Source organism: Pseudopipra pipra, chromosome 7 (genome assembly GCF_036250125.1).
Source record: "Pseudopipra pipra isolate bDixPip1 chromosome 7, bDixPip1.hap1, whole genome shotgun sequence".
Lineage (NCBI taxonomy): Eukaryota > Metazoa > Chordata > Aves > Passeriformes > Pipridae > Pseudopipra > Pseudopipra pipra.
This window is the reverse complement of record NC_087555.1, coordinates 37,757,094-37,769,189: the sequence shown is the minus strand read 5'-3', so window position 1 is coordinate 37,769,189 and position 12,096 is coordinate 37,757,094. Positions and strand designations below refer to the sequence as shown.

Sequence of the window (12,096 nt, the reverse complement as noted above, 5' to 3'; positions counted from 1 at the left end):
CTCTTCTTTCCCCCAAAACCTGACAGAATCCTTTTCTAACACTCAAAGAGTATTCTAAGATGAAGAACACACTGATCTGCAGCCCATTTAATTCCTGCTAGAATTATTAAATTCTCCCCAGGACACCCCACGGGCTGGGCAGGATTTGGGCAGGATTTGGGGCGGTTGGTTGGTAACACTTACAGAATGTTTCTGCCAACACTCCCTCAGGACAGGCCTCTTCTTTTTATGGACCACCACCTCCTGCATGTCCTCCAGGGAGGGGTGCTGGCCAATCTCCTCCTCAAAGGGCAGCATGTACTCATCCACAGGGCCTGCACGGGGAAAAGGGGCTCATCAGCATCCTGGAATGGCTCAGAAGGGACCTCAGAGCCACCTGGGGCAGGGACACTCTCCTGGAGAGGTTGCTGGGACACACAACATTCCCAGCCCAGGGAAAACACTCACATTCACTCAGTGGAATTTACTGCTTGAAAGACTGACTCCAAATGCAACTTTTCCAAAAACATTTAGAGCCTTTTCCCTTACCCTTGGCTAATCCTGACTTGTCCTGGCGCCCACACAAGATTTCTCTTTCAAAACACTTGTAATTCGTGCTTCAAACTGAACCTGGGGCTGAACTCAGAACAAACCAGGTGTATTAACTCCAGGAGTTCCACAGGAATTGTCTCTCTTCCTTACCAGGGAAGGCAGGAGGATTCCACGTGTCAGAACACTTTTCCTGGGATGCCAAACCCTGGAGACACTGAAGGCCAGTGAGTTCTGCCCACCACCTGATCCCGTTTGCTGACACACACCCAGCCTCTCTGCAGCCCTCCCGAATCCCAGGGCAGGATGCCAGGGCAGGATCCCAGGGCAGGATGCCAGGGCAGGATCCCAGGGCAGGATGCCAGGGCAGGATGCCAGGGCAGGATGCCCCCTCCCAGCCCGTGCCGTACCGTCGGAGGCCGTGCAGCGCGAGGCCAGTTCCCAGAGCACCAGTCCCATGGCGTACATGTCGATCCTCAGGAACGCGTCCCTCTGGAAGTTGATGGCGCCTTCCAGCACCTCCGGGGCCATGTACCGCCGGGTGCCCACCTGGAGGGGCGGGAAGGGCCGGGATGAAACATTCCCGGGCCCAGGACTAAACCTTGGAAGTTTCATCCCTTAAGTTTCTCCACGTTAACGAATAAAACATCGTAATATTCTTATCCGAATCCTTCTCCAGCGGGATAAAAGAAGGGAGAGAGGCCACGCAGTGAGTCTGAGGGGGAATTTTCTGGATGCTGGAGATCCCTGGGAATAAATTCCTGGGATTTACCTGCCCGTGGGTGTCTCCTGCAGATTTTCCAGCCTCGAACTTCAGAGCCAGCCCGAAATCAGCAATGCAGGCAGTGAGGTTGTTCTTCAGCAGCACGTTCTTGCTTTTGATGTCCCTGCCAAGGGAAAGGGAAGACCCCGAAATTAGGGATCTAGAACAGGGAATACTGATGGAATTCCAAGGAAAAAGGAACATCATAACCCGGCATTATGGTGTGGGAGGTAAGAAAATGATAAAGAGAGAGATAATTTAAACAACAATCAATATAAATGCTATTATTTACAATATAACAATATACACATATAATATATACTTATAATAATATAAATTTATAATATATATTTATAATATAATAATATAAATTTATAATATATATTTATAATATAACAATATAAATTTATAATATATATTACAAATTATATAACATTGATTTATATATAATTTATATATAGATAGAAATATATAACAAATATAATATATAAAGAATTGATATGATATTAATATAATAAAACAAAGAACATTATGTGAAAGGTAAGAAAATTATAATGAAATAGGTAATTTAAACAATGAATACAAATATTTGTAATATAATATATATTACATTATATGTAATATATATTATTATATTATATATACTATATATCAGCACTATACATTATATATAATATTTATCAATTATATATTGATATATAATATCAATACATTACTATACATTATATATAATTTATATCAATTTATATATAAATTTATATAACAAATACATAAAATATTTCATGTAATAATATAATAAAACAAAGAATGATTAAGAAATAGATAATTTAAATGAGGACACAAATATTACTTACAATATAATATATGCAACATGTAATATATATTATATTCACGTAATATTAATTTATATATAAATTTATAAATATATATAAGTTCAATATAGAACAAATATATAAAATAATAAAATATTAATAGAAATAATATAAAATTTATACTATATATAATAGGGTATATGTATATATGATATATATATATAACTATGTATATAAATAGATCTATAAAATATGTCTATAAATATTATATATAAAAATATGTATATATAAAAATATGTATATATAAAAATCTATCTATATATTTAAAAATATATAAAAATATATATGTATATATATAAATATATACATATAAAATATATATAGTATATATAAATATACAATATATTATGTAATAGATAATGTGTGAATATATAATATATATTATATAAAATATATATAGTATATATAAATATATAATATGTAATATATAATGTGTGAATATATAATATATAATATATATTATACAACATATAAATATACATAAATATATATTTATATACAAATATATAATTATTGTATATAAATATGTATATGTATATACCATATATAAATTGATATAATTTTATTATAAATAAAAATTAATACAAATAAAATAATATAAAATAAAAAATTAATACAAATAAAACCCTTGGATCACCCTTGCACATCTTCATTCTTATGGGAACAAATAATTCAGCAGCTGGGGCCAATGTTGTGCCTGCTTTTGGAATAAACCTGGCTGGGTGATGGCTCTGTGGATACCTGGATCCATGGATGCATGGATAGCAGGGGCCAGGGCAGTGCCAAGGCAGCTGGAATTCCATGTTGGGAATTAATTAGGGCCTGGTCTGTGCCTGCTGGGCCAGCAGGGAACAACCCCTTGGCAAGGGGCACCGGGCTGGGCCCTCCCTGGGGATGCAGAGCCCGTCCCTGGGGATGCAGAGCCCATCCCTGGGGATGCAGAGCCTGTCCCTGGAGATCCAGAGCCCATCCCTGGGGATGCAGAGCCCATCCCTGGGGATGCAGAGCCCGTCCCTGGGGATGCAGAGCCCATCCCTGGGGATGCAGAGCCCATCCCTGGAGATCCAGAGCCCATCCCTGGAGATCCAGAGCCCGTCCCTGGGGATGCAGAGCCCATCCCTGGGGATGCAGAGCCCATCCCTGGGGATGCAGAGCCCATCCCTGGAGATCCAGAGCCCATCCCTGGAGATCCAGAGCCCATCCCTGGAGATCCAGAGCCCATCCCTGGGGATGCAGAGCCCGTCCCTGGGGATGCAGAGCCCGTCCCTGGGGATGCAGAGCCCGTCCCTGGGGATGCAGAGCCCGTCCCTGGGGATGCAGAGCCCGTCCCTGGGGATGCAGAGCCCATCCCTGGGGATGCAGAGCCCATCCCTGGAGATCCAGAGCCCATCCCTGGAGATCCAGAGCCCGTCCCTGGGGATGCAGAGCCCATCCCTGGGGATGCAGAGCCCATCCCTGGGGATGCAGAGCCCATCCCTGGAGATCCAGAGCCCATCCCTGGAGATCCAGAGCCCATCCCTGGAGATCCAGAGCCCATCCCTGGGGATGCAGAGCCCGTCCCTGGGGATGCAGAGCCCGTCCCTGGGGATGCAGAGCCCGTCCCTGGGGATGCAGAGCCCGTCCCTGGGGATGCAGAGCCCGTCCCTGGGGATCCATATTCCATCCCTGGGGATGCAGAGCCCATCCCTGGGGATGCAGAGCCCGTCCCTGGAGATCCAGAGCCCATCCCTGGGGATGCAGAGCCTGTCCCTGGGGATGCAGAGCCCGTCCCTGGGGATCAGGAGTACCTGTGGGAGATGGCGGGTTTGTGGCCGTCCTTGAGCCCCGGGATGTCCTCGTGCAGGTAGGCCAGGCCCCGCGCCATGGTCTGCGCGATGTGGCACAGCTCCGTCCACGACACCACGTTGGCCTTCAGGAAATCCGTCAGGGAGCCCTGGGGGGACAGGGAGAGCGGCCACGGGGCCGGGTCAGGGCTGGTTCACTCTGGGAACACCCTGGAATCTTGGGGAGCCGGGGGGAACAGCTGTAGGGCCTCTGGCTGACAGCCCGGCCTTCCTTATGGACAGCAGCACTGTCACAGGGAAACACACTCTGAAGAAATGTGGAGTCAAAATGGTTCAACACAAAACACTGGATGTATTTTTAGATAATCCTGTTTGTGTTCCTCACTGTTTGTCACCATAGAATTCATCTGGGTGGCTTTGATTTTAGAGATCATCGACTAACCCGAGGAGAACAAAAACAAACCCCCACGAGCTCTGCAAGGTGGGGTTTGTTTAACTCACAGGTTTGTGGGGCATATCCACAAATACCCTAACAAATATCCTGAAGAGCAAGGAAAAAAGGCGGAATTAATTTTTGTTTGTTTGTTTGTTTTCTGGTAAATCAAACCTGACAGCTTTCTCAGCTGTCTGAAAATAAACTGAAGTCATTTCACACCCAACCAAAGCGACCAGCCAGCGAGAACTGCTTTAGATTTTGTGTCTTAACTGCCCAGATTCCACATTTGTGGAATGTTCCCGGGGCTGCTCCTGCTCTGCAGGTGCCCTGGTGCCCTGGGCTCCGTGCCCATCTTCTCGTGGAAGGCTGTGATGGGCCAGAGCTCCACGTCAGTGCTGCTGCCCCTCTTTGCTTAATCCATCCCATTGGTGTTTCTCACTGTGGTTCTCCCAATAAAATCGATTTTGATTTTATAGATGTTATAGATTTTATAGACTATCAACTCTTGGCACAACAGAATTCATCGGGGTGGCTTTGATTTTACAGGAGAACAAAAATAAACCCCCACGAGCTCTGCGAGGTGGGCTTTGTTTAACTCACAGCTTTGTGGGGGACATCCCCAAACATCCTACAAAATATCCTAAAAATTATTCTAAAAAATATTCTAAAAAGGAAGGAAAAAAGGCACAATTAATTTTTGTTTGTTTGTTTTTTGTTAAATCAAACCTGACAACTTTCTCAGCTGTCTGAAAACAAACCGAAGTCATTTCCCACCCAGCGAGCGAGAACTGCTTTAGCTTTTGTGTCTCGACTGCCCGGATTCCACGGCTGTGCAACGTTCCCGGGGCTGCTCCTGCTCTGCCCGAGCCCCAGGAGCCCCAGGTGCCCTGGGCTCCGTGCCCACCTTCTCGTGGAAGGCCGTGATGAGCCAGAGGTCCACATCGATGCTGCTGCCCCTCTTCTCGGCGCCGATGAACTGCAGGATGTTCTCGTGCTTCATGCCCGGCAGGCTGTAGATCTCGTACTCGTTCTGCCACGACTGCTTGTCCTGGGACACGAGCACAGAAACCCTGCTCAATGCCAGGGAAAGGGGAGTCTCTCCACCAGGAAACCCCCTCCCAGCATTTCAGGTGCACCTGGCCAAGAATCCGTGGGATTTCTCCCGGAGAACGAGGACCGGCCGTGTTTCTGCACTCGGGTAGCAGTGGGTGGGGTTGGGTTAATTATTAATGCCATTAATTATTAATGCCATTAATTAATCCATCCCAACAGCACCACGTAGGAACATTCATATTCTTTAGCTTGAGTGGATCTCACAGTTCTGGGCCCAGCTTAAAGCCAGGCTTTCCCAGGGCACTTTTTGGGAACTGAGTGTTGTCTCCCTCAGCTGAGGCCCATTTCACTGGCCCAGTCCCTTCATTGGAATTCCAGGTTTGAATTCCAGGCCTTTCCTGCTGAGCACAATTTAATTTGATTATTGACTGGCCAGGGGGTGTGTTTTCCTGTGGGCTTCAAGCTGTTGGTGCTCCATGTGTGTTTTTATGAGTGGAGACACAAAGTTTATATTTCAACATCTCAATTCTGTGTTTTTGTTTCCCATTAATTTAAATTTCAATAACAGGCATTAAAAAATATTTATTTTAGTTCAGTGAAACCCTTCCTGCATCTTTCACACCTCAAAGACATTTCGGTTTGGGTTTAGAAAATTAAGTAAAATCTCTCACTGGGGCAAGAAAAGCTGGTTTAATGGGATGGTATTAGAAAGAATCCAGGATCCCAAGAATTCCTGCTCACCTGGATGGGGAATATTTTCACTGCCACGTATTCATTGAGGAGCTGAGCTTTCCACACACACCCAAACCTGCCCCTGGCTTTGATCTCCAGGAGCTGCAGAGGCTTCAGACCCATCAGTGGGGACGGTGGGGGAGGCCCAGGATCCTGGAATTGGGGGAAAACAGGAATTAATGAACTCTGCTGGGAATGGGATATCCAGGACAGCACCACAAAGAAAGGCTGGGATCTCGGGAGACACCGGGATCACGGAGCCAAACCCCCACTGCAAGGGATTCCCCAAAAAACAGACACAAAGGGAACTGGAGTGGGATGGGAAAACATGCTCATGGATGGGCAAGGGGGCATGGAACACACCTGGATAACCAGGAGGGACAGCACAGCAGAAACTAAGGAATTGGCTGACCAGGAGGGAAAGCAGAGCAGAAATTAAGGAATTTTTTAACCAGGAGGGAAAGCAGAGCAGAAATTAAGGAATTTTTTAACCAGGAGGGAAAGCACAGCAGAAATTAAGGAATTTTTTAACCAGGAGGGAAAGCAGAGCAGAAATTAAGGAATTTTTTAACCAGGAGGAAAAGCACAGCAGAAATTAAGGAATTTTTTACCAGGAGGGAAAGCAGAGCAGAAATTCAGGACTAAAGATAATCAAGCTTTACTTGTTGCTTTGGAAAGAGCTGGAATTGGAATGAGCACCTTGGATGCTTTCAAGGATTTTTGTGCATTTGGGGTTTTTTTTGTGTTTCTGGGACTTTGTGTGACCTGTTGAACCCTTCACATCCAGGTTTGGGGATCAGCTCCTCCCCAACCACTTCCATGGCTCCCAACTGAAATCTGAGCCCTCAGGAACAGAGCTGGAATGAAATCCCAGGGATTATCCCGGCCTGTCCCAGAGGGTTTGTACCCTGGGAGTGAGATGGAGCTCCCACAGGGCTCTCCATGGACCCACATCCCTGTATCCATTTTACCATGGATTGGGACAACTTCCCTTCCTGGCAAAGGGAATGTGTCAGGGAATGGCACATCCTGTATATCCCATTTTATCCTGTATCCCCATGGGAACAGAACAAAGACATTCTCAATTTTCTTCCTTCCTCCTTTGCCCTCCAACCCTGAAGTTTTCCAAACCCTAATTCCACAGATTAGTAACTGCAAAAAAGAACTGAAATTCTGACTGGAGACACGTTGAAATACTCCAAAAAAAAGCAGGGAATCCTTTCCCAGAGGTCAGTGATGGATGTTTACAGCTGTTCCCTCAGAACTGCTGCCTTTGGGTGGACAACAAACACAGCAAAGGAGGTCTCAGAGGGAAGTTTTCCCTCCCTTGGTGCCTTTCATTCCCTCCTGGAATATTCCAGGGGAAGCACTGCCCTGAGTTTGGAAATACAAATGCTGGGAATTGTTCTAAGTGCAACTGGCAGCAAGATTCCCAAATTTACTGCCCAGAGCCAACTCTGAGGTGTAAAATCCCGTTGTTCCCAGTGCCCTGAGCAGCCCTTGGGATTTAAGAGCTGTAATTAATTATTTAAAATTTTGACCCTCCTGCTTTGCCCAAATTTGTGGGAAATAAGCTCAAATCTCCTTTTGCTTCAGTGCCTTGGATTCCCCTTCCTTTCCATGACTCCACCCCCAAACCCTGCTGGGATTCTGGAGGGCACAGTGCCTGGATTCTTTTGGAACCAGCAGGAAAAGAACCCTCCTCCGGGATTTGATGGAGAAAAAATCCCTCCCCGAGAGCTGAAAGTGAAAGTGGCAGCGGAATCTGCTGCTCCCTAATGTCCCACTGGACCACAGCCCTTCCCACCTCCCAAATTCCTGTTTCCTAGAAAGCCCTGGCACTGCACAGGCTGTTCCCAGGCCCTGACCCAGCCCCTCCCGGGGTTTCCCTTTCCTGGGGAGACGTTTCCACGGAGTCAAAACTTCCGGACTTTCCCAGGCAGCAACACCCTTCCCACCCCCCCCAATCCAAACAAACCCTGGGATTGAGTGGAAAGCAGAATTCCTGCTCTTACAGAACCAGAAAGGAAAGTTTGCCTTGTTTTTTTTCCTTGATTTTTCTTCTTGGTTAAAATCCAACTCCACAGCTCCAGGGACTATTTTTACACAGAAACATTCCCAGCTCCAAAGCAAGGATGTCCCACGTGCCACAGGCACCATTATCCCTGGGAGGCTTTCTGGGATAATCCCATGGCGCCAAGGATGAGGCTGGAATGTCAGCAAAGCCCTGCTGGGGATAAATTGGGATCACAGTTTTCCCCAGCTGTCCAAAAGCCAGGGCCCAATTTCCCCTTCCCGCCCTTTCCCTTGGAATGAGTCACACGGGGAGAATATTCCTGAAAGAAGGAATGACTTCCAGGAATAAGGTTTCCTAAAGCACCCTCAAAAATGGGTCTGGAGGTCAGAGAGGAGCTTAAGGAACACGGAACACAAATCCATCAAAAGCACTTCCCTGACTGGGATAATCTGAAGCCAAACAGTGAGTGGAGACTGAAGGAACTCTGACAATTCCTTCCAGGAAAATATTTATTTAAATATTACTCCAACCTAAACCACTCCACTTTCTCCTAAGTGACATTTATGAACACAAAACGTCCCCAAACACAAAGAGAGGCTCTTACCTCGATCATTATATGAAAGGCATGCTTGGAGAGAGGAGAGAACAAGGCAAGAGAAGTTACTGTTTGCACCCAGAACGGCAGGAAAAAGCAGATTATAGGAGATAAAGTCGGTTAGTGGTGAATTAACAACAGGATTCGTGGGGGGGGGAATTGTCTTGTAGCAGTAATATCGTTCAAAATTAGAATTAAAAGAATCCAGCAGTGATATGTGAGCAAAGAAAACGGGGAGAGCAGGGTTGTTACACGGACAATTAGCTGAGTTAGTCGATAATTAGAGCCCGAAATGTCCATTCCAGGTGTTACAAAGTGGACTCAAATACGCCGGGAATTAAACTTCCAAAGGGATGGGAAGGCGTTCCCTGCAATGCCCCCAGTGCCCACGAGGGGGCAGCGCCGCACCACCGGAATTCCCGGCACTTTGCTGGGAATGTCGGAGTCAATCGGGAATTTTAGAACTCTCAGATTTGGGCTCCATCGCTGAGTGTTGTAGAGAACTCTACTCAACTGGGAGTCGGGAAGGGGAACACACAGTCCAACAGACATCCCAACACTCATCCCAACACATCCCAACACTCATCCCAACACACATCCCAACACTCATCCCAACACACAGCCCGACGTGAAAGGTCCTTTCCAACAGGAATTTACAGACTGTGCAACAAAACTCATCCCAAACTCACCTCCCAGAGCACTGAAAATTAAAGACCATTTTAATTTAATTTATTTTGACTGAATAACCTCAGTGTCACCTCAGTGTCACCTCAGCAGAGACACCTCTGATCCTGCTCCTCAGTTTTGTCCTGGAGAGGCCCTGGCCCAGGTTGCCCAGAGAAGCTGTGGCTGCCCCTGGATCCCTGGAAGTGTCCCAGGCCAGTCTGGATGGGCCTTGGAGCAACCTGGGCTAGTGGGAGGTGTCCCTGTCTCCCTGGAACTAAACGATCTTTAAGGTCCCTTCCAACCCAAACCATTCCCAGATTCTGGGAGCAGTGGGATCCACCAGGATCCCCCCTCCTGCTGTCAGTCAGCACAACACCCACGCCGAGGGTGGAGCCCCTTTTTCATTCCTATCCACTATGGAAGTTCTCCAGCTCCTGAGGAAGATGTGGATCCCTCAGGAATAAGCAAAAAGAAAAGTCTGAATTCTAACATTTTGCTCTGAGCAGAAGAACAAACTGCAAAAATGAAGCTCTGGGAAGTGAGTCCCCTCCTAAACTTCCCACTGGAGCAGCTCCCCCCAGACACTGGGAAATCAGACACACAGAGGGGTGTTTTTAAAGGATAAATTTATGCTCATTTAAACCTTCTGTCCCAAATCCAGATTTCTCAGGTGGATCCACACCTCCTCCCTCCACTCTGACAGGCCCAATCCCAAAATTAAACCTTTCACTAAGCCAGGACTGAGGCAAACACGGAGTTTGCAACAACAATGCTCTGCTTGAATCAATGCAAAAGCCCGGAGTGACCTGAAGTTCACCACAGAAACACTTTTAAAACTGGTTTTTAATTTTAATTGTGCTTTAATTAAGAAGTTCCCTTCAGGTTCCCATTCAGGGGAAGACCGTTTGAAGTCTGGATTTGTTTTTACTGCTTGGAACAGCCCTCGGATTCTATCAGGGAAAAAAAAGGACTCAAGTTTTAAGCTGTTCACCCACTGCACATCCAGGACTAAATCCTTGTAAAAACCCCTCTTCCCTTGCACTTCTCCAGGGTTAAAATGTTTTTATCTGATATGGTTTTATCTAATAAAATACCTGGAACAAGAACAAGAAAAAACCGTGGCTGGGAGACCAAAATGGGGAAAACCTGAACATCTGATTTAACTTCTTTCTTTCTCCTGTGGTTTTCCCAGTGAGGCAGAGGGATAAAGATCATCCCAGAAATTTTAAGTGCATCTGGTGGATCTAGAGTTAATTTAGGGAATAAAAAGCTGGGTGTCTCCAGGAGATGACCCAAGTGAGTTCAAATGTTTCACAAAAATCACTAAGACATGTTATGAAGGTTCTGTGAACCTGTAAAGCCCCTTTGCAACCCTCTCAACAGATGACTCCAATTTTAAAAACAACCCAAAGCAAACTAAAAAGCAACTGTGTGATCCAGCAAGACATTCCTAATCCTTTTTTTTGGGGGGAGGGGGGAATTTTATCAGACAATGAACGTGTGCTTGCTGTGTGATTAAATCAAACGTAAATAAGAAGATAAAACAGTTCTTTCAAAGTGTTTTACAGATGGATTTGTTAATAACTCTTTGGAGAAGGTAAAAAGTGACAGGTTTTAGGGAATTATTCAGCTTTAAGTGGACAGTTCCCCACACAGCACAGTGGGAGCACAGGAGGAGGTAAAGCCAAGACTAAATGCCCTTTATCTTTCACTCCAATCCCTGTTTTCCAGGGAATGTCTGCTGTACATCTGACCCATCCACTGCTACACAAACACTACAAACCCAATCCATTTGCCTCCAAACTCTGCTCCTGCCCTAGTTATTAAATGTAATATTAATAGTTAATCTATTAATTGCATGAATCTGCAGTGGTTATAAAGTTACTAATACTTTTCCCTCTCTTCCCACTTCCTGTGTCTCCTGCTCCAACCAGCTGTAATCAGATGGAAAGTGGGGGATGCTTTATACCTTTGATTTACATAATGATTTCATTTAGTTCTTCAGGCAGGAGGAGCTTTTCCTGCCTTTCCACATCAGCCCTTAATGTCTGTTCACCGCAGGAGCAGCAAATGCTGCCACACCACAACCAGCCCGGGCACCAACACACACTGATCCCAACAGGCACAGTCTGGGCATGGACAGAGCAGGTGATTACCCTGCTTATTAAAAATTTGGGTGTCCATCCTGTACCAAGAGAACTGCAGGAAAAGGAGGGAGAATCTCACAGTTCTCGCGATCCCGTATTTAACCCTCGCTCGCTTTCCCGCCCCTTCCCCCACGACTTGATTCCCTCAGGGAGGAAATCCCAGGCTGAAACTATCCCCACAATTAGCACTCAGGGAGCTGATCCTACAGGGGAGATGGAAAGTCCCAAATCCATCAAAATCTGGGCGGGCTGAGGTAATTCTGCCGACAGCTTGCGGGGAGAGCGAGGAGCTGCGCTCGGCTCCTCACGGACAGCAAACAGACTTCCCTCCCGAAATTATGTGCTTGTCACTTGGCAACAACATATGGCCACTGCCTGTCCCCAAATTTGTCTGATCTATTACCGTGCAAGTGAAACCAAAACAACTGATTGAGCAGGCACAGCCAATCCTGGCTCCTGGAAAAGCCTCCAGAAGAGCGGCAGCACTGGAAACACGGAGCACG

The 12,096-nt window shown here is 46.0% G+C and overlaps 1 protein-coding gene across 2 annotated transcripts in view; it reads right to left on the bottom strand.

Annotated features, from left to right (window-relative positions):
- The window catches only part of ACVR2A (activin A receptor type 2A), a 49,426-nt gene that overhangs the window by 3,754 nt on the left and 33,576 nt on the right, over positions 1–12,096 (bottom strand). The window contains exons 5-11 of one of the 2 annotated variants that reach the window (XM_064661664.1): positions 8,790–8,813; positions 6,178–6,321; positions 5,288–5,431; positions 3,951–4,096; positions 1,301–1,415; positions 939–1,077; positions 184–314 (exon numbers count right to left, since the gene is read on the bottom strand). In XM_064661664.1, the coding sequence (XP_064517734.1) occupies positions 184–314; positions 939–1,077; positions 1,301–1,415; positions 3,951–4,096; positions 5,288–5,431; positions 6,178–6,321; positions 8,790–8,813 (843 nt within the window). The remainder of the gene's footprint in view (positions 1–183; positions 315–938; positions 1,078–1,300; positions 1,416–3,950; positions 4,097–5,287; positions 5,432–6,177; positions 6,322–8,789; positions 8,814–12,096) is intronic. The other variant, XM_064661665.1, reaches the window with a different exon arrangement.